The sequence below is a fragment of the Cebidichthys violaceus genome, unplaced genomic scaffold (genome assembly GCF_023349555.1).
Source record: "Cebidichthys violaceus isolate CVI_PGR_0920_01 unplaced genomic scaffold, fCebVio1.0.p SCAF_2, whole genome shotgun sequence".
Lineage (NCBI taxonomy): Eukaryota > Metazoa > Chordata > Actinopteri > Perciformes > Stichaeidae > Cebidichthys > Cebidichthys violaceus.
In genome coordinates, this window is record NW_027176372.1 from 2,418,569 (window position 1) to 2,444,227 (window position 25,659).

General features: G+C 43.1%; 1 protein-coding gene across 4 annotated transcripts in view; it reads left to right on the top strand.

The window, feature by feature from the left end:
* LOC137875117 (complexin-1-like) overlaps positions 1-25,659 on the top strand; it is a 51,856-nt gene that overhangs the window by 1,015 nt on the left and 25,182 nt on the right. For all 4 annotated transcript variants that reach the window (XM_068714095.1, XM_068714099.1, XM_068714097.1 and 1 more), the window contains exon 2: positions 358-474. In XM_068714095.1, coding sequence (XP_068570196.1) covers positions 444-474 — 31 coding nt within the window. In that variant the 5' untranslated portion in view covers positions 358-443. The remainder of the gene's footprint in view (positions 1-357; positions 475-25,659) is intronic.

Below are 25,659 nucleotides of genomic sequence, written 5' to 3' on the forward strand. Positions count from 1 at the left end.
TGTGTGTGTGTGTGTGCAGGTTGTGTTTGAACCATTGACCTTGGTGTCCTTCAATTGGCGCATTGAGGAACACTCAAATACAGATTATTTAAGTCTACATGCGACTGTTCGGCTCCGTGCAATCTGTAATCGCAGCTAAATGTGGAGTCATTTCAGAAATGCTTTCTACAATATTCTATGAATATTTAATGCGGAGCGAGTCTGTAGTAGTGTAAAGTGAGTTTATAGTGACCTCCTTATCCTACGCATGGTCAATTTCCATACTATGTGTTGTTCATTGATGCGTTATAGGATTATAAAGTTTAGGATTATTGATTTCTTTAAATATTTTTTTGTTTTGTTTTTTTTTACTCGCAGATCTGGCCACAAAGGACTTCTTCTTCTGTCACAATTGAATGTAACATTGCTCGGACAAGGAAGGCAGGGAATTACAAGCCATCGTCATGAATTTCGTTATGAAGCAAGCGTTGGGAGGTAAGAGCAACCTTTGTTTTTGTCACTGTTGTGCCCCAGAGTGTGAATGCATATTGAACGTGCGCGCGCGCGTGTGTGTGTGTGTGTGTGTGTGTGTGTGTGTGTGTGTGTGTGTGAGTGAGTGCGATGGTGTTTCCTGGAGGTTTAATTTTCCCTTAAAACGTCCGTCAGACCTTTTTTGATGTGCAGTGCCTTCCCAAGTTTGCGTCATCGATGCATAAATTCACACGTTATTCATTCCAGCCTCAGACAGCTGTGGTGGAGGTGATGTTTTATTTCTTGTTTCCCGTCCTTGTTGGTGTTCTTCCTCCACATCTGCTGCTGGCTTGCTGCACACATGGCGTACAGCAGTTGGCCCCTGGGGCACACTGAGTACAGCTTACCGTAACAGGCTGGTGATTTGTAACGTCGCCTGAGCCGCCGTTGTCAAAAGGGCATTTCATGTTCCAGTGAGTGCAACCTGCTTTACCAAGAGGTGTTAAAGGTCTTTTGCGGTGGCTGGGTGACGGTGTTACCATTAACCAGCCCCGTAGTGGAGCCTCTTGGCTGGACGCTGCAGCGACCCTTATCTCGACATGCTGCGTACACATTTTACACCTGAAGGGGGGGGGGGGGGGGGGTAATCAAGGCAGAATCTAATCGCCATGCGGGCATGTGAACGGTTTTCTAATTGCTTGTGCTGCAACGACTCCCCTGACGTGAGATTAACATAACAGAGTAATGAATTTTGAGTGAGTATGGACTTGTTATTATGTATGGATATGCAGATGGTGCAGTGGAAGGTGAAAGGGCCTCGGTGGTTTTCACCCAGCAGAGACGCTGCGTGGTGATTTGGTGCGAGTGGAAATCCAACCCTGGTCTGCTGTTGTTGGTGCGCTCTGGAGATGCTCTGACGCATCGGCACTAAAAAGTCCTTTGTGGTCCTCAAACATCTGGTGTGATTAAACAGCCCAATAAAGCCTCTGAAACCTTGTTTTTTTATTTGAAGTGTTTCATTATAACAGTAAATATTAAAGGTAAAAGTTAAAGAGAACATACTAGTGCTTTAAGATCATCCTCGGTCATATTGTGCAGCTATTTAACAATATATGCAAAAAAAACAACATTTTGTTATATATCAAAATCCAATCATTGTTTCTTCCTGTAGATAATATGACATTTGTTTACGTATGCTAGTAACAAACCAATTTCTTCCAATCATGTCAGCCCACTGTCCTCTGTAGTTCTGTCTCACGCTACATTCTAAGCCCGCCCACTTTTACAGGCCAATACACGGTTTGATCACATTTGATCGGTCGAGCGGCACAAACTAACAACCCCACAACTGTCAGCTCACAAAATCCTGATTGGTGCATGGACGTATGTGATGTCATGCGTTTCCAAGTGAGCTGTGAGCCTTCTTTAAACACAGCGGACTGATTTTGTCATGCTGGTTAGCTCCTGCAGTGTGCTACTTCCTGTTTACATTTTCACAGGACAAGATATGGTCTAATTAGAACTCTTCAGTTCGTCCACTGAGTGCTTTCTGATTGGCTCAAAGGTTATAAAGGTTCCACCTGGTACCCTTTTAGATGGCTCTATACCTAGAACTCAACATAAAGGGGTACAACTAGAACTATCTGTGAACGGTTCCACCCAGAACCCCCTATAAGAGGCTCTTCAGAGGACCCTCCCATGTAGTAATCTTTCCACCCAGAACTCTCTCTGGTGTTTCGACCAAGAACCTTTCCCTCTTCTAAGAGTGCAAAAACTCCCCCAGGGGGTTCCACCGAGAACCCTTTTATACTCCAAGGGTTTCATCTAGAACCCACACAGGGGTTTCTACCGAGAATTATTTCATATTCCAAAAGTTTATCTAGAACCATTTCATATTGCAAAGGTTTTGACAAGAACCAATCCAGGGGGTTCTACTGAGAACCCTTTCATAATGCAAGGGTTTCAACTAGAACCAACCCACAGAGGTCTACCAAGAACCATTTTATGTTCAAAGGATTTGATCTAGAACCCACCCTTTGACATTGCAAGGGTTTCATCTAGAACCCACCCAGGTGTATCTACCAAGAACCCTTTCATATTGCAAGGGTTTGATCTAGTTCTGCTTGTTCTGGTCATTTTATGCAGACTTGGTCCTTGAACCCAGTGTATACCAGACATGGTTTGTAGACTGATTTGATATGTTGCTTTAAGGCTGCCGGTCTCTGTGGCTGTGTTGTGTTGGTTTGTGTCAGGTACAGCAGCTGTGTGTTCATCTTGTATTTAGACGTGTGTGTGTGTGTGTGTGTGTGTGTGTGTGTGTGTGTGTGTTACACTGCTGGGGGGGGGTGTTAGTGTAGGTGCCCACCAACAGGCTCTTCAATAAAGACGAGTCAAATCCGCTGAACTGTGCATAAAAGAAATTTCACACATGAGGAAAACCAGGCAGTTTGTGCCGAGGCCTTCACCTTAAGCAGAGTATTTCTTTCCGGCTTGGGGAGCAAGATTTTTGGTTTTCTTCTTGAGGAGTAATGAGTTTTTAGTGTGCAGTGGATTAGCTGTGGGTTATTATCTCACTTCTCTCTCTCTCTCTCTGTGCTCTAAGGCGATACTCACACTCCATCTGCTCCCATCTAGTCCGTGATTTGTATTCTGTCTGTTTTATACAGTGAAGACCAAGCCTGTCTCTAAAGGCACCGAGGACTTGTCATCATCGATCGGAAATCATTGATCAGAAGGTCTTAAAGTTGTTCATGTTGTTGTCCTCCAGAAGATGAATGGCTCATCTGAGGAGTGGGTCACCAGTCTGTACCGGGATGTTATAGTTGGTTCACCCCGAATCACTTGATTTTAAAACACTTTAAGATCACATCCTCGGTCATATTGTGCAGCTATTTAACAATATATGCAAAAAACAACATATTAAAATCCAATCATTGTTTCTTCCTGTTAAAAATATGACATTTGTTTACGATCATATCAGGCCACTGTCCTCTGTTGTTACATTCTAAGCCCGCCCACTTCTTTAGCGGACTTTAACCGTACACCGTGAACTGTTTAAAGTTTAAATTATGCATAAACACCTGTCTGGTCCTTTTAATCTGGAGAGAAAAAGATCAAACCCCATATAACCTCTTTAAGGACCGCTGGAGTCCCTGAACCACAGTTTTATAGAACTGGCAGTGAGGAGAAAACTAAGGACAAATGAGGAATTGATTCAGTCTGCAGGGCAGTTACAGCAATGTGTGGGTGTGTTTGTCAGTGTGTGTGTGTGTGTGTGTGTGTGTGTGTGTGTGTGTGTGTGTGTGTGTGTGTGTGTGTGTGTGTGACCTATTGCAAGAACGGGAAACCATGCAACAGGGAGAGGGGAGGATTTATTGCAGATGATATCATCCAAAAAATGTCTCGTAAATGGAAGTCAGCTCTCTCACCTCTTTCTGTCGAAGCTGCGACTCCAGCTCCTCCCTCCCCCACCTTCTTCCTCCTCCTCCTCCTCCTCCTCCTCTGGCATCTCTGCCCTCAGCCCCGGTGGAGGAGGAGGAGGAGAAAGAGGTGTAGGAGGAGATGAAAAGTGACAAATTGATCTTTAAGACTGGGTGTTATATCATCAGCAGGCTGATGGCAGAGGGTGTAAAGTCGCGCTGCACTCTGGACCGGCAGAAGCTGTAATCTCCGTTTAATGGGAGATGTTTTCTCTCCTCTGTGGCCTCGGAGTTCCTCCCTCTCTCATCTTTCCTCCCCTACTTCTATCATTCATTAATTCATCATTCGATTTTCGCACAGCTCCCTAACCCTCTCTACCTTTACTCCATCACTCTCTCTGTCCCCTCTTTGCTTTTCCGTCTGTCAATTTAGCTTTCCTTCCCTTTCTTTCCTCTCTCCCTCCATCGGCGATTACAGTAAATCTAAAGGGCGAGGCCAGGAAACCTCAATCAGGCAGCCACCGGGGAAACGGGGACGTGTGTGTGATTCAGTGTGTGTGTGTGTGTGTGTGTGTGTGTGTGTGTGTGTGTGTGTGTGTGTGTGTGTGTGTGTGTGATTCAGTGTTTGCTTGAGCGTGGCAAGAGAGAGAGAGGCAAAATGTGTGACAAACAGACAGAGAGACTGGGCGGACCTCAGTAGTCGTCTTTAGCTTTCTTTAGATGATAACGTAACTCTGTGTGTGTGTGTGTGTGTGTGTGTGTGTGTGTGTGTGTATGTGTGTGCAGCTATCTTTGTGAGGACCAATGTGAGTTATAGACCTTCAGAGTGAGGACATTTTTGGAAAGTGAGGTCATTTTGGTTGGTCCCCACGTCGGGACAGATATTAAAACCCCTTTTTGAGGATGCAGAACAAGCAGCATCTCTGGTGCTGATAAATGAAGCCAATGTTGAAGTGCCAAAAACTGCAGTTCCTCAAATGGCCCCTTGAGGCTGGCTCCAAAAGCGAGTCGATCCCTGTAGACCTCTATTTGAAAATGTCAAACCTTATACCAAAAAAGGACAATTTTTACAGTCTGGTGCAAGAAAAGATATGATCGGGGGCGTGGCTGCTTTGAGTGACAGGTGGGTGCCATTTTAGATTGCTAATTGCTAGCTGTCTGCTCTGATGCGTCACTTGTGCCGCCCCAGCTCCACCGACGATACACCTCTTTGTTGGATGAGGCAGGTTGTGTCGTCACTGCCAAGATGGCGACGATCTGAACCACTTTGAGATTCATAAACCTAGGACTGACCGTCTATGGTTCAGGTTGGTTCAGGTTTGGGTTAGGGTAATGGTTTGGATCAGGCATTGAGTTGCGATGGTTAAGGTTAGGGTCAGGGAATACATTATGTCAGTGAGTGTCCTCACAAAGACAGAAGTATGATCCCGACTAAAATGCACATAAAAACACAAAAGTGGAGTTTGACACACAAACACGTGAGCACTGACACGGACCACCGGGACAAAAACATCCAAGTCAAACCCACTGACATACTGATAAACAAAGCCTGGCGCACACACACACATGGACACACACAGGGTTTCGTAATCAGTGGGATGCGACGGACCTCCTGCTCGGGTGAGAATAAAAACACAGCAAGGGAACAGAGAGGGAACGCCGGGGAACGGTAGCACTCCAGTTCAGACAGATCAGCCTGCTGTTGAGCCACATGTAAACATTCTCTAAGAAGACAAACTTGGTGAGTCAACAGAAAATATCACTTTATAATAACTGTAGGTGTCCCGTACTGCAGAGCATTTGTTCAGGACGCAAACAATTATATACACACTGAGTATATACACTTTGTTTATTGAGGAAGTCACATTGAGAGTGAGACCTGAGAGTGGTGAAAAGAAAAAAATGATAACTACAAGAAAAATAAATGATAATGACATAGAAATATAGTATTAAAATTCTGAAATGTCCTTTGCGTAGGTTTAAAAAGAAGATACAAAATACAAGCATATTAAACTGTCTCAACTAAAATCAACGTAAAACCTCGAAGCAAATTTTTGAATTTAGGTCATTTGAGGGACTAAAACAAAAGAAAGGCCACGCTGCTGTCAATCAACTTCAGATTTGAATTCCTACTATTTTCTCTCATTGCTCCCTTTCATGTGCAAACCATGCGTCTCATTTTAGGAACAAGCGATGCATTCAAGAGTCTTTTAAAAGATGGGCCATGTTCTTCAGGTATCGCCGCCTCTGTAAGAGAATATCTTGAGCTAATTGCCCGGATGGATTTCCGTCGTGTTTTGAGAACAGACAGAACGGATTGATGGAATTAATATGGCTTTGGGATAATATTACCCATAACTATGGAATAAACAGAGACGAAACTTGCCTTTCAAAGGCTTTGGGTGTTGTGTCAAGAAATACATTAGAGTGATGTAATAAATAGTGTAAAACCTCTCTAAAAGCCCCCTGCTGAGCACATTTACACTCATACAGTGCTTATGTTAATGTGTCGTTATGGAAACCAGCATTCATTGTAAAGTGGCATACATTGATAGTGTAACTGTGAGCATGTAATAAATACGCAGCGTGCTGGATGAGGCTGTGCTCGTGTGGTCACATAGGAGATAAAACATAATTATCCTAAAGGATTAATTAAAACTAGCTGAAGAACCCGAGAGGATTCATGGCTGTATGGAGATTTGTAACTCCTGTGTGACCTTACAAACCTCGGCGGGTAGGTGGGCTGTTATTTGTTTACTTGCTCAAAGAGAGATACAGAGACTCTCTGGTGTCTGGATTTCATTTGTGCTTTCAAATCAAAGTATTTACCACATGATGTACTTCCCCTCCCTGTAAGGACATGTTTAAACAGACTTCTTCTGCATGTCCTCCCTCTTTGCTCATCTTTTCGTCTTCCTTTTCCTCCTCTCCTCCTCGCTGCCCTCCGTCTATGCGTCTTGCTCTGTCCATTCTGTGCAGATGAGGCTGATGTGGACTGTGTCTTTAAGAGCTTTATAAAGAGCTGTATGCACACACACACACACACACACAGAGCCTTTGTGCAGCAAGACTGTGATTGTAAAAAACGGCAATTTTTCCTTTCTACGTTAAGCTCTGTTTTAAACAATGGAAACGTGGCCACATGCAGCTAAAACAGCTTTTATGCAGTAGCAGTCCCCATCAGCTGTGATATTACGACATGTTTCTAACATCGAGAACAGAGTGCTTTTTGTCCAAAATATTGCTTCATTTTTTTCCACAATTCGGAAATGCCGTTTGTGTTAGCTATTCATTTCATTTAGACCACCAACATACGCGTCACACCTTACAAGCGTTTAACCCAAGGCTTAGAGAACATGACATGTTTTTATATGACACACGCTTCCTGCTGGATTTCATATAAAACCTTTGCGCATGGGTGGGCAGTCTCTGTGAGCAATTCAAATGAGCTTCTTCACACTTAACTGGCTTTCAGTTGACTTGGCATATAAGAATAATGTTTTATGGCAGATATCAGCCTTTTTGAACCCAATTCAGAGAAATGAGCCGAGAAGGGAGGCAACGTAATCCTGATAAATTGATGTGCAGTAATGATATCTGCCCTCTCGAGCACAGCTGTTTTATCATTGATGGTGCAGAGTCTTCCTTTGGGAAACAAACACAGGTTTCAAACCTCGAGTCCAGCTGCCTTTCAATTTTTGACTGTGAGTTATTAAGACTTTTCATTTTGTCGACTTTTAATATTATTAACATTTTCACACAAAAAGATTAAACTCAGTGAAACAGCACTGGATGTTCACTATTCCTGGCAACCATAGACTGTATACAAGAAGTGGACGTAGTTACAGTGACATCACCCGTTGGTTTCAGGACTGTCGTTTTGAAGCCTTGAGTTTGGCTTTTTGTCCGTCGCCATCTTGGTTTCTGCAACCAGAAGTGACACGAGAAGGGTGAAGCTCAAGACATTTTTAGGCAACCAAAATGTTCCCATTAACTTCCATTAAGTGAAAACACACTGTGAAAGGGTTAACGTTCTAAGACAAAAACACAGACAACAGACCGGACAACGCTGTGGTAGCGACCTGTCAATCACCGTGTAGCCCCGCCCCTAAATCATACCCTGCTTTATGGTCTGTTTGACTCTAAATGGAGCATAATGTACTAAATGAACATCATGCTGTATTGAAGAAGACTGTAAACTAGAGATTGAGACCATAAACTCATGTTTACAATGTTTACTGAGGGAATAAATCAAGAGAGAAGTAGAGTCATTTTAGACTAGACTTCTATACAACCAGAGGAGTCGCCCCCTGGTGGACACTAGAGAGAATGCAGCTTTAAGACATGAAGCATTGACTTCACTTTTCAGACGCAGAGGTTTTTAAAATCTGTTTTAAACAGCTTCCAGCAGATTCAAACCAAATATGTAATAGTTCACATGTTTTACATAAGAATAGGCCCTCAATGGATATGTGGTTATGAAGTTTGTAAAATTGTGATATGGTTCGGTGGAAATCTATTGGCAGGACACATGGCCATTATTATCTAAAGGCTTCTGAGCTTTCAAAACCACAGGAAAAAGAGAGCTCATATTCCAGGCAGCTTTTCTTCAGAAGCACAGGTCGCCTCTACTGAAGGGGTCAATATAAGATGATTGATGCATCGACATTTTATTTGTCATCATGGTCCGACAACTCACCCTGAAGGTCTTCATGTCACACTGTGTGTGTCGTGTGTTTTATAATCGTGGTGAAGTGACAGTGACTGACCTGAGGGTATTTAAACTGAAGTTACAGACCACTGTCTTTAGGAGCAGCCGTGTCCAAAAGATCTAGTTTATTACATGATGAAGCCTCCCCCCCCCGAGGCTTTCCATAGGCAGTGCTATTGTCATAATATGAAAAGGGAAAAGTGCATTTATTTAACCCGGGTTGGTTCTGGGACTGTTTGAGGCACTCGTGCTCTTTTGCAGCAGCCATGGGATTCAATCCAAACAGTAAAATCTAAATCTTCTGTTGGCAGCTTTCCTTGTGTGTCAACAAAATGATCAGTATGCATTAGCTTTACTGTGATAAAATCTCTCTAAAATGGATCCAAACCTGGACCACATTTCTTACGTTTGTCAGGTCCTCTCGGCTGCAGACGTCTACGCTCTAACAGACAGCCTGTGTGCAGTGCTGTACTTTATTTTCTTATATAATAATGACAATTGATTGACGTTCTCCAAATGTGCGGGGGTTATCTGCCCTGCAACAGCCTGCCGGGGGCGGGCAGCCCGACAACTGCAGAGGGAATCCCCATGTGGCCGACGCAGCTGTCATTCAAATCTTTTCATTTCCAACATGGAAAGTCCCTGAAGTATTCTGTACGTGGAAACAGTTGAATGAGCAGAAAGGCACCTTAAATAAGCACCTTAAATAGCTGAATGCACACTTGCACTGAACACATGAAAAGCCAGATTTCCCACTCTTTAAATGTCGTTTTAATTGGGATGTTTAGTTCATTAGGTACCTTCTGGTTACATTGTGTTTTCACACAGTAAGGGTTTCACACGAGTGTGGTATTTTCTACAACACACTCGCGACTAATATTCCTTTGTGTGAGCTAATGATGGGCTCAGACTTCATAACATAGTCACCTTGTCAGACGAGGCGATCACTGGGAGCTGTTCGTGTCAGACTGCCTGTTGATCTCAGACCTATTGCGCAGTCATGAAAGGCTGATCCGGCAGGTGAACCTGGAGACTGACTTTCTGTATCAGAAATATCAAGAAATATGATTACTTGTTTCCGATGCCCAATGTGTGTTTGATCGGGCCTTTTTGTAGGCTGATATCATGTGGTCTGATCCTGGCTTGAATATGTTTATGACCCCCAGTGTTACTATGTTGGCAAAACATTGCCTACACACCAACATTTAGCTTTCATTGTTCCGTTTATACATACAGTATATATAGTAATAGTGATAATCCTGTGTTGGTTCCTTTTGTGGCTAGCTGACTATGTTGAAGCCATACTAGTATTTCTAAATAGACATTTATGCAAAAAAAAGGACATCAAATGTACTTTTTTCACGTTCATCACTGTCTTAACACAGACACACACTTACATGTACACACACTTACATGGACACACACTTACATGTACACACACTTACATGGACACACACGTACAGACACTAAAACCATATGGCAGTCAGTCATCCGTGCAGTCGACCGAGCCTCTCTGAACCTAAACACACAAACACATCCGTCCTTTTTTCTTCCCCGGTGCTAATTGAGTCTCCAAATGAATTTCTTTCTTTTTTTTTCTGGTCTCGGTGGGGAGTCCAGGGAATCAAAACACTTCACCTGCATAGCCGCGGAGCCGAGAGACGCTGTGCTGCGCGAGAGCTGCTGATGCTCAGCACTGATTCACGCTTCGACCTAGAAAGCGGTTATTAACAGCGAACGCCGAGGCTGCATGACACTTAACTATACGCCGTGGTGAGAGGGATGACTGGATAGCACACATTAGCATTATGGAGCACTCTCTGGATTGTGTGTGTGTGAGTGTGTGTGTGTGTATGTGTGTGACTACCCAGTACATTTAGTGTACAGCGTTCATTATTCTGCAGGAATGTTTCTGCCCTCTTTTGGTCTTTTTCACTGAAATTTGCAGTTGACTATCACCGGTGTTATTATTTCATGATCCAAGTTTTTATGGCTCTCAAATGACCATTTCTAAGTATTAAAGTAACAGCTGTATTTGTGACACCATCTATAAGTACATCTGTAAATATACTGGACTCGTGACGTTGAGCATTGTCCTCAGTTGTATATATATATATTGATTTTTGTGTTAAAATGAGGCAGGCAGCCTTTAATGTCTTGGACGGTAAACGGTGTTGTATCTCACAGGTTTGTTGGCAGAACACAGACGGCGGATACATCTGTGAGATCAATGCCAAGAATCTATAACACCAGCTGGCGTCCTTCCAGCCGCAACTATAGCCAGCTGGTTGGGATCAAGTGAGGAAGTAGCAAAGTACCTGAAAAGGAAAGGGTTCATAAATGTTTTTTATTTTCAGTTTTTTAACAACTTTGGTCTCGTTTTCACAGTTTTGGACATTATTCTGATCAGCTATGTAAACTATTATTCACCAATTCACATGCTGAGATATGGAGTCCAACATGATACATAACAATAGTGAGAGTACCTGAAATGTCAGTATAACATCATCAGTTATCAATTAAGAAGAAATACCAAAGTGTGAATGGTTTGCACACAGTGTGCGGTTTTATCTCACATTCTTGTTCACATCTACACAATTCTCTGAAGACTCTGCCTTTGTTGGTCACATTTCAAAAGACAACAACTCATCTAACAAAGACGAAGTGGACGGATTTGTCAGAAGGCGACAACCTCCGGGTCTGAAAAGTGAAGCCAAAGCAGAAGTGCCTTAAACTCCTCTTGTTCCAAAAAGAAGTTTGATTGTATAGAAGTCTGTGAGAAAGTGTAATTGTCTTTGTTTGCAAAAAACAAGACAGCAAATTACAAAACACAACTTTTCTCATTGACCACCCTCTAATTAAGCATGATTTATTCATATAAAAATAGTCAAATAATCAATATTAATGGCCATGTAGCTGTTGTTTCAGATGTTTCTACATACCTCCCCCGCATTCATAAAGTCATTCATAAATAAAAAATATTAAGCTTAAATAATGTATTCTTCCATTTTGAAACAGCAGCCTTATGTTGCTAATACCTCATCTCAAAGATGCTGCTCCGATGGGTCCCCAAATTTGGATAGTGCAACTCAATCTGCATTCACGCACACAAAGGAGATTGACTTAAAAACCAAAAAACAAAGTTATTTGAATACAACTTATTGATAGGCTGATACTTACACCAAAATATGCAATATATTATGAGTAATTGGGAGGAACCAAGCTATTCCAAATAGCCAGAATGGTATGATCCTTTGTTTCATAGCCACATTGTCCCACCACGTCGTTGATTGGACTGTGAGATCAAATCGTTGACTCGTTGACTCGTTGACTATTCTGGGTCAGCCCTACTAACGGTTACACCAATGAAGTATCCTAATGCTGACAGTGCACTACTGTGGCAATCCGTGTTTTGAATGTACTTAACTGTTGTTTGCTAAGACATTTCAAGTCAAGCATTGATGGACATTAATCAGATCTGACTTGACTGCAAATTTGAAAATTTTTAAAAATTTCCCATTTTTTTGAGGAGCATCTTTTCGGTGTGCAAGCGTTGCAGGACAACAGTGCGCCACAATTTCACACTAAAAACCGGAGACATTTAGAATGTATTCTGCCCATTTGTAGAGATGTTTTCCATTGAGAAAGCTTGAATTAGTATGCGGTCAGGCAAAGGGTTGACTTTGCACTAGTACACAGATGGAGGGCAGACGAAAGAAGAACCGGTGAGGACAGCAGGTCGGTCAAGCCGGCAGCATCCAGAACTTTCTGCAGGGGGTCGGCAGCTGTGCGCCGCGCATACGCACACATATTGGCAGTGGCAGGGCTGTCCGAGCTCAGGGCTGCAGGACTCAGTGATGTGTTGTGGCCCCGCTGAGCCGCCCGGAGGATCCTGATGCAAAGAGAAGGCCCCTGCTGCTGTGACACACACACACACACACACACACACACACACACACACACACACACACACACACGCTAAGTTATCAATGACCGCTGCAGAGTTTGTTTTCTCCTACACGAGTTGAGTCAGTTTTTAAGGACATTGCCAAGAAATCGCTGAGTCACTGTCAACCCCAACCACCCCTGCAGATGTACCGGGGGCAGCAGGCTGCAAACGTCTACTTATTGCTCTCTTCTTAACATATGCCTGCCAAAAATGCAATACAAACAGAAACATAAAGACGTTTACATGCGAGCACACCCATGAACAGACTTCAGATACATAATCCCCTCACAGGCAAACATGACAACACACACAAACACATTAACAGCAATAAAACAAAGTCATTCATTGAAACAGTGTCTTCGGGGACACAGAGCAGCACAATAGTTGCACACATGCACACACCACGATCTACCTCTGCAGTGGCTGTGCTGCGAGGGAATGAGTCATCTGTTCGGCCAGAATATTTGCACCTACATAATGCAACGTCGCAACATCGGCCACCGTCAGTTTATGACGACGTAACATCAGACAACAGCTGAACAAAGCAGGAGAATATATATATATATTCAGATTTTAGTATAACTTCAGGGCTGAACAACAAGAGTAAATCAGCTCAGCCACTGAAGTGTGAAAGTTACTAAAAAGCTCCTATTCTCAGCAGGATTCTCCCCCATGGAGCTAAACGCAATTAAAAAGTTGGATTTTAAACCACAAAAACATTAGCTCTGCCTTTAAAAAAACAAAACACATGAGCCTCCAATGATCAGGTGTATGGCAATGGCTTGAAATACTACAATACCCGTAGATTGGTTTAAAGAAATGCATATATCAAACATAGCAGAACGTTTTTCCCCGTTCACCAGAATGATACTGTGTGCCAGACCTTTCTTTAGCACTGACACAGTGCTGAGGTCTGGCTATGTGAGAATAGCTTTGGCCTACTGTTAGCAGTGCACACAACATTACTTAAAGCTGAATGATCGCATATTTTTTCGAACACAGTTTTGGGAAACTTTTGTTCCCACATCATGAAACTTCATTGCCAGTTAGGTTTCAAGGCAAACATATTTGTTAAGTTTGATTAGAAACAATTAATTCAAATCTAACCAAGCCAAACCATAGTAGCCTATATATATATAAACATGGTAGTTATGTTACTTTTTTATATTATTTCTATTAACAATGTTTACCACGTGTTTAAAACTGTAATTCGGGAGAAAATATGTTTCTTTCAATACATATATATGTATGGGAACATTTTTAGTACCCTCACTACACATTTAAAATAAATGTTATGCCACAGAGCAGTGAAAGACTTTTGTATGCTCCATCTAATGCAAACGTCTTATTTGTAGCTGATTATATGAAGGAACCCCTGTTGCCTAAAATAAGCCTTGTGACGTCCTACCTCCTTAGATAACCACTAATTTTCCACTTGGCTCCCTGCTGCAGCACGCTGGGCTGCTCTGCCCACTGAGAACAATGTGTAATTATCTGGCGAGGATAAAAAAGCAACAGCTGACCTTCACTGCACCTTCTTGACCGGCATCCAAAATGGCCGCCCTCGCCAATATGTCACCTTGGCATAAAACGACCCGTCCGCTCCTCGGCTTTGAGTTACGCCTTCATCAACAAACGCTTGGAGGATTGGGAGTGATTCCCCTGAAGTTGTACTGTGCAGCCACAGACACCATATATGCAGACGTACACACACACACACACACACACACACACAGAGAGAGACACACCGTCTCCATGAAAAACAAACGAAAAAAGATTCATCAATCTTTCGTCGACTGCAGGCTGAGCTGCTGTGGGTCCATTAAACTGTGCGGCTCCGTTTGGTCTGCTGCAGCTTGTGCGTCAGAAGGACGGGGAGGAGCAGCGACTTTGTATGAAATATGCCACAAGGCTGAGCGAAAGGCCGTGTGGTTCAAAGACGTGCAGCAGCAGAACGCCGACTGAGATTTCCCTCAAAGTCACACCAAGGCTGGAGCTTCTGTCCTCACTGTGACTGAACGCTGTGGTGGACTGGTTCACCTGAGACCGGAGCTGTTCTCTCCAACATTATTATCTGTTCTGATGGAACTGTCCTTTAAGATTCAATCGGATCCAAAACCATATCCAGCAGGACAGACAATCCTATTTTGAAACATTTTATTAAAATATGGTATGAAGTTCACAAAACTCTTGGACTAAATATGAGACTATCACCAAAAACACCTCTAGGACAAAATGAACTTCTACCCATGACTCTAAATAACAAGATTCTGGAGACTTGGCATGACAGAGGAATCCAGCATCTCGAAGATTGCTTTGATCAAGGACTTCTCATGTCTTTTGAAGAACTGAAGAGAAAGTATGACTTGTCCAGTAGAACTTTCTTTTGTTACCTCCAGTTAAGATCTTTTTTGAGAACCAACCTGGGCCCTGGAATGACTCTACCTGTGTTAACTAATGTGGAAAAATTGCTTCACCAGGGAAATGTGTACAAATTTATTTCTAAAACGTACTCCATGTTGCTGAATGAGGGCCCAAAACCAGGATTACACAGATCCAGGATGAGATGGGAATCAGACTTGAATATAACAATTGATGAACAACTCTGGTCAGATTTGTGCCAGAACAGTTTGTCAGCAACGGTTAATGCCCGGTACAGACTTGTTCATTATAATTTTCTTCATCAGCTGTACCTCACCCCACAGAAGCTACATAAATCCAAACCTGAATTGTCAGAAATGTGTTTCAGATGTGGTATAGAGGTCGGCTCCTTCCTACACTGTACCTGGCTTTGCACAAAGGTGAGGTCCTTTTGGTATGACTTTTGTAATACAATAACTAAGATCACAGGTGTTACCTTTCCATTAGATCCTGAGCTATGTTTACTGGGAAACTTCACAACTCTCAACAGGTCTTTAACAAAGCCCCAAATTAAACTTGCAGTAATTGCTTTATGTGTGGCCAGGAAATGTATTGCAATGACATGGAAATCTGATTCCCCCACTCTCATCGACAAATGGTCTGTGGAAATGAACAGTTGTATTCCTCTTGAAAAGATTACATATAGTCTCAGAAAAAGATATCATTTATTTTTGAAAATCTGGCAGCCTTATTTGGAGTACATGGGTACAACACTAACAGTACAATAGGACTAATTATTTTAAGTTACAATATGCTTTGTGCTGTGTCACTTTATGCACCAACCTTTTTTGTTTTTTGGTTTGTTCGGGTGGGGGGAATTATTTATTTATTTATTTACTTAATTTTATTTCATGTATTTGTGTTTTTTTCTTTCTTAGCGTGTTATGTAATTTTTTGTAATGTTTAATGTACTGTGTTCTGTAAGCTCTGCACGTTCTCTTGCTTGGTTAAAAAACTTGGAAAAATAAAATATTCCAAAAAAAAAAATTCAATCGGATCCTTGAAAAACTGAGCAATATTTAGCAAACACTGGAGGACAGAGGTCTACAATGATGTCAGAGGCAGACTTTTGGCGTGGCAACAAAACCGATTGGTTAATTAAGGTTAGAAAAAACGTTAGCTCCAGACTTAATGTCTGGAGCTAACGTTAAGTGTGACCTAACGTAATGTGACTCAGTGACGTAGCGTCACGTGGCCCAACATCTTCGGTAAAAATAACTTCAACTTCTGGTTCCACACCGGACAAGAACGCCGGCCTCCTGAGTATGAGGCCTTTGTTTTATTGGACCCATCCATCAACCCGGCAGCCTTTATCACTCCTGTTGCTCTGAGCCTCTAATGCTACGTTACAATGTTTAACGTTGTTTAACATTGGAGTTAGTTAAACAGCCTCACGGTGAAGTGCAGTTTCAGATGATGGGCAGTGTTAGCTTGTTACCCCAAATCCCCAAAATTGTAAATAGTATGAATATGAATGTGTCATGAAATATATTCTAACATTTTACTGGAGACTTCAGAGATGTCGAAACAATTAACACAGAGACTTAGGACATGTATTTGTTATGTCATTGTGTCTATAACAATCCATATGTACATACTCCATGTCACCTTTAGAGTTTAAAGGAGTTTCTAAAAACCATGATGAAACACAAAAACCTTCAACTTATCTGAAAATGTAAAAAACATCAAAATTGGAAAATGTGGTTTTCACTGGATGGAGAGAAAAACACTTAATGATAAATCCTCCGCCTCTATATTCTACAGATACTGCTGGCTTTCCCTCTTACCAGTTAATTGGTGTTAGCAGCAGTCACCTGGCCTCCCAGGTGTAAATCACTCCCTGATTAGTTGGCAAGAACAAAAGCCAGCAGCAATCCAGGTCCTAAACGCTGAGCAGAAGTCATCAGCTCCGTTTGTCTTCAGTCCACATCACACGCAATAATTTGCACAGAATGCACAAATCAATCCACGCATTGATTAATATACTTAATCACTGTCACGTTCACGCCTTTTGTTGCTCTTCCAAGTCATGATCCTCTATTACAGATTCTGCACATTTCTCCACATGGTTCAATATCAGCGTTCCCCGTTCCGCAGGCCGAGCTTCATGTCCTGCTGACTGTCGTATGCCGAGTGTCCTGATCAGTCCCGAGTCCCGAAACACCGCCAAGGTTTCTGTGCTTTGATTCCTGCTGGGCCAAGCCATGCTGAAAATGTGTGCACTCACGACGTTGCATGGTTCTGTGGATTAATAGTTTGTTTCCTGATAGCGGTGAACCACCAGGGGAGAGGGACATGTGGACCAAGGGAGGGTGGTTAAGGTGGGGGCGTAGAGACCACACATAACTGCCCTTACTGTGCCGATAAGACCTGGGCTACGTCATCCGCCGATCTGTCTCAGGGAAATTCCTCCTTCAGTGCAACAGGAGCAGGACTTGAAATGACCACAGAGGTGGTGGACACTCACAGGTGAACACGTCCAGGGGACGCTACGTTTATACTGCGGCTGAAAGTGTCCAGGGTTTCCCAATTTCCTGTGGTGCATTCCTGATGTGTTTTGAATCCGAGTGGTGCTGGTGGTTGCAGGTTTTGATCTGGCCGACACGGAAGTCTGAAACTCAAATTCAAACGTGCAAAATGAAAGTAGCGCCAAAGAAGGTAGAAAGCTGAGAACACTTTTCATTCAGTCATACAGTGGACTGGCATCAGGCCTGGAAAGCCAGAATGTGAAGCCATAGCAATTGCAAATTGGCCATAAAATGTGCAGTAAGATTATACTAGTGGTGCATAACTACGGCAAGTAAATTAAATTTATATTGCCCAATTTCACAAATCACAATATTGCCTGCGGGGGCTCTACAATCTGTACATATGACAACTTCTGTCTGTAGACTCTGGATTCAGATAAAGACAAACTTAAAAAAATACATTTTAACAGGAAAGAAAATAGAAGAAACCTCAGGAAGTTCTTGTTTCTTGTCATCTGACCCATGTTTAGCTCCATGTCTGCAGCTGCTGTGGCTCCTACTGAGCAGTTTAATATACTTTCTGCATTTATTCAGCACATCGGTTAAAGATTCCTGATATGATATTCAGAGCTTTAATAAAGCATCAAACAACCATTTGAGGTTAAGTAAAGCTGCATTGTATAAATGGACTAGCAGCACCAATTAAGGTCACTGTGTCCTGCAGATGCTCCGTGTGCAGGTGTTCATAACCTCATCCTGACACCAGGCCAGGCTGCTGTTCTCACTTCATTTTATTTATTTACGTTCTCAGTGCTTTCAGTGGGAGTTTCAGTGCAGTTTGAGGCGGTGTCCCCCAGGACATTCTTTTGTGTTGTCCTGAGATTACTGTAGCTGGAGCCTTTTTCCTGCATAATCCCTTCGGCGCTGAGTCATGGCACGATTCATCTGTCTCCCAGCAAACTGAGCTCAGGTGATGACTCTGGGGAATCAACTCGCCAAATCCTGACTCTAAGCTTTCAAAGGCTGAATGTGCCGTCCACAGCGTGGGACGGCACAGTCTGGGCTTTTATACAACCCTGGTGTGTGGTGAGGCACACATGCACTTTGCGGACACCCACACAGACACACAGACACACAAACACACAAACCCAGCAGCATTTACCTTTTGTAGAGTTACTTGTTACTTGTAACTTTAATCTGCTAGAGTGTTCTTAAAAATGTAATCTCAGTCTTCTATTAGCAACACAAACCGCTTCACCTGTGCTACATTTATAATAGAAAGCCCTGCAGTTTATTTATAGAAATTAATTGTTAAAAGACAAAACAAAACCGTCTTCGATCATTCAAATCACTCTCACATGAAATGATCGTTCCGATTTGTCTAGGTGGCCATAAAAGCGTAGATAAGAAACAAGTATATTGGACAGGTATGAAGCCACTGACACCTTGCACTGTGAAAGTATTCCAGTGTTTCACCAATGTGCAGCAGATCAATACTTTTTATCCAGAGTTGTAAGACACAACAAGTCATTTAGAAAAGGTAAGGAGACAGATCACAGCTCTTTGCCCTTCTTTCTGTTGGTCTTTGAAACACAGACTTCTTTTCTTGATGAAGCATGAATAGAGGAGCTCGGTCTGTGAGGTGTGGGTGTAGGATGTAGGTACGCAGGCTCGGGGGGTTGTGGGTGGAGAGAAAAGGCTGCCGGGCTGCCGTGGGTGGGAGTGTGAACTTCTGCTGACTGCTAAAAAGCTTTATGAAGCTTCCTGGAGAGTTCCACCTGAAGAGCGGCAGCGGGCATCCGAAAAAACCTGGTCGAACCATTATGTTGTTACTGACCGAGGGGGGGGGGGGGGGGGGGCACAGGTTAGAGTGCTTCAGGGGCGGCTTTCTCCTTTGCAATAAGTTATTGAATTATTCTCGTAGGGATAAGAATAGCAAAGGAAATGGGCCCTGCTTATGTTTCTTGATATGCGTGCTAGCACACACACACACACACACACACACACACACACATACACACACACACACACACACACACTGGGGTGTTTTCTAATAGCATTTTCTCAGTTAAACAGTAGGCGCATGCTGTGTGAACAGCTGACAAAAGGGGAGGCTCAATCACTGAAGGCCAGTTTGGAACTGAGCAAATATATCCTCTGTAAGACACCCAGCCACTGAAAAGAGAAGAACAGACAAGAAGCCAGCTGACACAATGCGGCTCTAATTAGTTCGCAGACGTGAATTGGATGGCAAGTGCCGCAATTTTGGGGACGGCTAAATGTGTCACTGGCAGCGGAGGAGAGAGAGGCATGAAATTAGTCTGCTCACATAGCTGGTTTAATGAATCGCTGACGAGCATCCCAAATAACATTAAGGTGCAAATCTAACATCGCCCCCCACCCCCCCCCCCCCCCCCACACACACACACACACACACACACACACACACACACACACACACACACACACACACACACACACACACACACATCCAAACACCTCAACAAGACGAGGAAATCAAACCATTACATCAAACAGACTTAGAAATTAGGAATGGTGTTGAGATTTGTGCAGAACGTGCCTAACTTAAAGGGAAGAACACAAGAGGGTTGAAGGTGAGGTGTTGGAGTAGGAGATGGATCTTAGACTTGAGCGATGCCTTGTGCTGCAGAGGGAGGCGTTGGTAATATGTCACTCTGGTTCATTCCCGCCCTGGTGCCCTGTAAACCAGCCACATGTTCTCTTCATCAGCGCAAAGCAAAGGAAACTAGCGAGCCATGCGGAATAAATAAACATGACGCCAAACCTGAAAGGTGACATGTGTAAGCTTTTGGGTTTGACACCACAGACAGCGCTATGAAAAAGGGTAACTGCTAGTCCACATGTCTACTCTACAGCATAATAAAAGATTAGCTTACCAAGAAGTCAATATGCATACTTAAAAACATTTGGTGTACAATATTGTTCCACGATTTAAAAAGCAAAGGAAAGCTTGCTAAAGAATTGAGTTAAAAGAAGAGTTCAACGCTTATTTGCTTATTTTCCTAACCCATAAGAAGACTGTTAACCACTCTTACGATCTCGCCAGCAGCCAGTTAGCTTAGCTTAGCATAAAGAATAGGAACACAGGAAAACAGACGCAGCCTGGCTTTGGCCAAAGGTGACAAAATGTGATGAACCTCTCCTTTCAATCATCGCATGTTATGCGTGCAACATGTCAGTCCCTGGTTTGGCGTAATGAACAGTACGATGTAGCTTTAAAACGATGGTAGGGTGCTGGCTGCCCTTCACCGATTCAAGGATGCAGTCCGGTCATTTACTGGCTCGTGGTGAGGGAGGGTCAGGGCCGAGGGCGAGGACGTCGACCTCACTGTCAGGCGTAATACAACCTCGGTGTCGTGAGGTTTGTCGGGCTGCCAGCGAACACACCGGCAGGAATAGACTGGCGGAGACAACCTTTTGCTGTAAAGGTTAGTCCCTCTGTAGGCATTGAGGACTATCGCTGACTCGGTGCTGACGCTCCACATACAGTCACACGTACAGTCAGTGCGACATTGGTAAAGTAACCTCGCTCCGCCGACTTCCACCGGAGGGTTGAAATGATAATGAAATGAGGAGGATTGCTCTTTTCTATTGCCAGTGATTACGAGCGTGAATTGGCAGCCTTGTTATCAGCTCGGTGCACAGTTCAGACGTATGAGCCAGTTTTTGTCCTCCAAGACAATGGAGAGGAGATATCTTCTCAATCCATATCCGCAGTGCAACAAAGAAACGTGTCTCACAGGCTGAAAGAGACGAATAAAAGCCCCAGTTAAACTATCGATCAGTGTTCATAAACACCTGCAGCTTCACACTAGAGAGACACATCAGCATTTTACACCATCAACGATACATATTTTGAGCACAAAGGGTCTATTTTATGCAGAGTTCTACCTAACTATTTTTAAAAAATCATTGTCAATTGATATCATACGTGTTGGCATATATGCTTTTACCGAATTTCACTCAAAAGCAGCCCAATCTTTACAAACTTTTTTACAATTAAAATTTTTTTTTTTTTCAGTCAAATGTCTTTATGCACACAAAATAACTTCCTCTTGCAGGACGCTGCTGAGCGGTTTACAGTAAATGAGATCGTATTGAAACGCTGACGGCTCACAAAATGCTTCTTATAATAATACAAAAAATGCAGATGAGCTGCTGATTATGCACCAAATTGTTTGTGATGCTTGTTGTATTTTTTTTTATTATTATTATTTTGTCTCAAATATTTGAATAATGGATTTATTTATATTTATTTTTTAGAGAAACAAGGCACAACTTTGCATTTCTTTTTATAAATAAAGTTTTTTCACATCTTAAGAATACTTTGTACAACATTTAAACCTCTGGTTTGCATATTTAATACGCCCCTGTATTCCAACATGTCAGTACTTCTACAGCTATGTCCACACTGTGAGGAGGAGATCGGGACTTACTTCTATTGTTGACTGCCGACCTCAACCGGCCCTTCAGTAACACAATGTTACAGACAAAATATTGATTTCAAACACTCTGACGTACACCATAACCCTGACAAATTCTTATATTTGATATTTAATAAATGTAATTATTGCTTAGGGGATGGTTGTCTTGCCAGTCATGTCATGACTGAACACACAGGTCCCACCAGGTTTCACGAGGGCCATTCATTAAGCAGCTAATGCAGACATAACGACCACTCCGGGTTCGGCTAAATAATGTCTGCTGTCGAAAAGGTAAATGTCATCCCCTAAATGTCAGAGGAAATCTAATAGCTCTTCTTCTTTGTGGCCCTTTTAGGTTGTTCAAAATGTTTGCATTGTGTGTTTCTTTGTTTCTTGCGCCCGTCAATGCGGCGCCGAGCCGTGTGGCGATGAGGAGATTGCAAATGAGATCGAGGCTTTTTTACGATGCAGCGGGGACGGTATGCTAATAGCAAAGCTGCTAATTGCTAATGATTTCAGCTGAGGTGATGAAAGAGCGACGATGGAGTCATGTGACACGAGAAGTGTTGATTAATTAGTTTCTCCCTGTATTTTCGCCCTCGAGGGGAGACACTCGAGCAGCTGCATCAAAGAGACTTAACTTTGAGTCAACAGGTTCGGAGCGTCTCTGCTTTGTTCAGAACAACTGCAGCGTCAATGTAAAACTGTCACCTTTTTAAAGGGGACAAGCACAGAGCACTGTCTGCTTAAAACTCAGTACAAGTAAAAAAAACAAAACCAAATGTTTATATCTGTATCAGTGCAGTAAGAATATCTCAAACTGTTCCCAATACAAACCTTTTCCAAGACTTGTCTCAGTACCTTTAAACATCCCTGACCTTTTTACTGACATTCTATAGACAGATAAATAAATAATGACAATAATGATTAGTTGACCGTAACATTGTCCAGTTCATTTAACTCAAGCTGATGCATAAATGTGTTACTGTGTGCACTCAGGGAGAACTTGGACACGTTTTCTGTTGACTCCATTGGCGCCTCTGTCTCTGAGCTCCAGCACATTGGATTTGAAATGAAACAATGACCGTATTATGTGAACAATTAGGTTTCTAAGCACTTTGTTTTACAGGCTGCCCCAATTTGTGAACAATGCAACAAGAGACTGGGCTTAAATGTCTTGATTGTTCATTTAAAAGCTGAAAGTCAGCCCTTAAACTCAGAGTCATTGTTTTTGATCTTTTGTGCTGCCGTAGGCTGAACTTATCCAACACCACTTGAAGAAACTTCGTTTTAAAACGATGCGAACAAGTTCCACGATAAAGACCTACCAAAGCACAGCAGCTGTACTGGATATGAATAGCGTCTGCAGCCTCTTGACTGGATGCTCTGAACAGTCACAGGCTCATATTTTACAGATCTGGTGTCCAAGCTGGAGTGCCTCGCCAGGCTTTCATCATCGGCCAGCTGAGCGATCTAAGCCGCTCTGACATCAGTTCGCTCCCCACCCGGCACCGTCCAGGTCCGGTTAGCCTCCTGAAACCTGGCCCGCACACACACACACACACACACACACACACACACACACACACACACACACACACACACACACTCACACTCCTCTTAGCGTTAACGTGGCCTGCCATCGCAGCGGCTCAACCCTCGAGGAGTAAAGGTTAATTTTCCGAGCGAGCTGTTCCTGTCACATGCATTAATGTAGTGATTCGTACACAGCGCGGTGGGGCCCGTGTGTTGCTGTGTGCGCGGCTGACTGAGTCATGCACAGCCGCTGGCTCTCAAGACATCGAGCCTGTCAGGAAGAGCCAACGCTGACCGGCTCCGAACCCAAGGAGCACGGAGAGAAGTCGACTACCGCTAACCAGGCAGAGGCATGTGTGTGTGTGCAGTATGTTGTTTTTCTCCCTTTATGGAGAACTTTACTGCAGCGCAACCCAGAACTCATCTTATCTCAAACGTCTAAAGAGATTTAGTACAAGTTTTATTGCGCTACGTTATCCAGATAACTCCCCAAATGTCCTTCTTGGAAAAATGCTTTGATGCAGAGTTTTTGAGTATTCAATGAGCTTAAAACAGCCAACTCTCCTCTGTCGTGGAGAGTTGGCTGTTTATGGGACTCAATTCAACCCACTTCTGGTTCTATAGGTTCTTTTCCCGAATCAGTTTCCCCCTGCGGACAGTAGACCCCCAGTGTAGGTGGGATTCAGGTCCTTGCGTTTGTCACAGCACATGAAACTGGCATGACATCATCTTCAATGCGACTCTTGCCGAATCCTTTTAAACCAAGCAGAGGAACGTCTGTTAACCATTCAAACGTTTTATGTTTCTTCACACCTCATATCGTTGGATTTAAAAACACTAGAAAGACAGTTGGTCACCTAAATGCTAAAACGTCGTGCAAACAATCCCACAAATGAGGCTTCTGGGAAACATTTCTGTGGCCATCAAACCACTATTGTGGTGTTTCTATATTCCTAAGGTTACTGGAAGTTATTTCGGTTTGATTTATTTGAGGCGAGGTTGAAGACGAGGTACGCGGGAGTCGGACGTTTAGGTACAAATGTGTTCAGTAGGTGACTCGGGGACAACCGACGCCATCGAGGCCACGCAGACTGAATAAATACAGACAAGTCATTTGAAGAACACCTTCCTGTGACAGAATCATTTTGTATTACTCCCTCAATGACACCTGTTATTTGTACTTCCACTAGTTTATTTCAAAATAAAGCTCCTTAGTGTTTTCACTTCTTCTGTAACATCTTTTTTACTTGTTCTGCCTCTGGTCAAAAAGGAAGAGACGGTTAATATGTGGGAAGTTTTCCATCGGCAGAGAACGCTCTCCCTCTGGGCTGATGCAGGTTTACTGAATTACACCAACATATGATCTACCGCTTTACGTTAAATCCCCCTTTTTTTACCTGCTAATTTCATCAAGGCTCACAATGAAGACATGATAAACTGCGTTAACGAGTATCCCTCCGAGGAATAGAACTCCAACATCCGTCTCTCTTCTCTTGTCTAATAATACCTCACAGCGTCCTCGCTGACCTTACCTTGACAGCCTCCCATAATACATCAGCAGTCTACTTTTAGTCGAAGGGCTTTGAAATGTGTGTTGATACAGTTATCAGAGAAACAGACTCACTTCATCGCATTTGTTTGACTTTGTTTGCTTCTATGGTCTCGGCTTCGTTCGGCAAATGATGAAACACCAAATTTGAGTTTCCATTGTGAGGTCAGACAGCAGAAGGATAGCAGCTAGCCTGCAGCTGGAGTTGATTCAGTGTCTCGCTGAAGGACGCTTTTAGCGGGACGGACGGACGGACCCTCAACAAAACAAACTGCTTTCACACACATAGTGTACCTGAAGTGTAGCTGCGTCCACCCACTGGCCAAACAGCTGAACCAGATATATTCGTCAGGCCAAACTCATGCTGGGGAGACGTGAAGCTTTTCCACCACACACAGTTTATGTAATGAACTTCCTTAAATAGAGGCCAAGCGAGGCTAATCTTTGTGGCTTGAACGAATAAGATTTGTGCTTTGTATACACAAGATTCAAAGTTGGCCCCTCCTATCCTGGTCAAAGACAGCATAACGAAGCACCGTGGTTATGGTTAGGCTGCCCTATGTTCCGTCTTGTTTCGCCTCATTATATTCAAAGCTGTGTCCGTCGTCTTCATAGCTCTCTCCTTGGATGCTTACGATCTGTCACCTGATCGCTGCGTTCTTACACCAGCAAACATCCTGCATGGGTCAC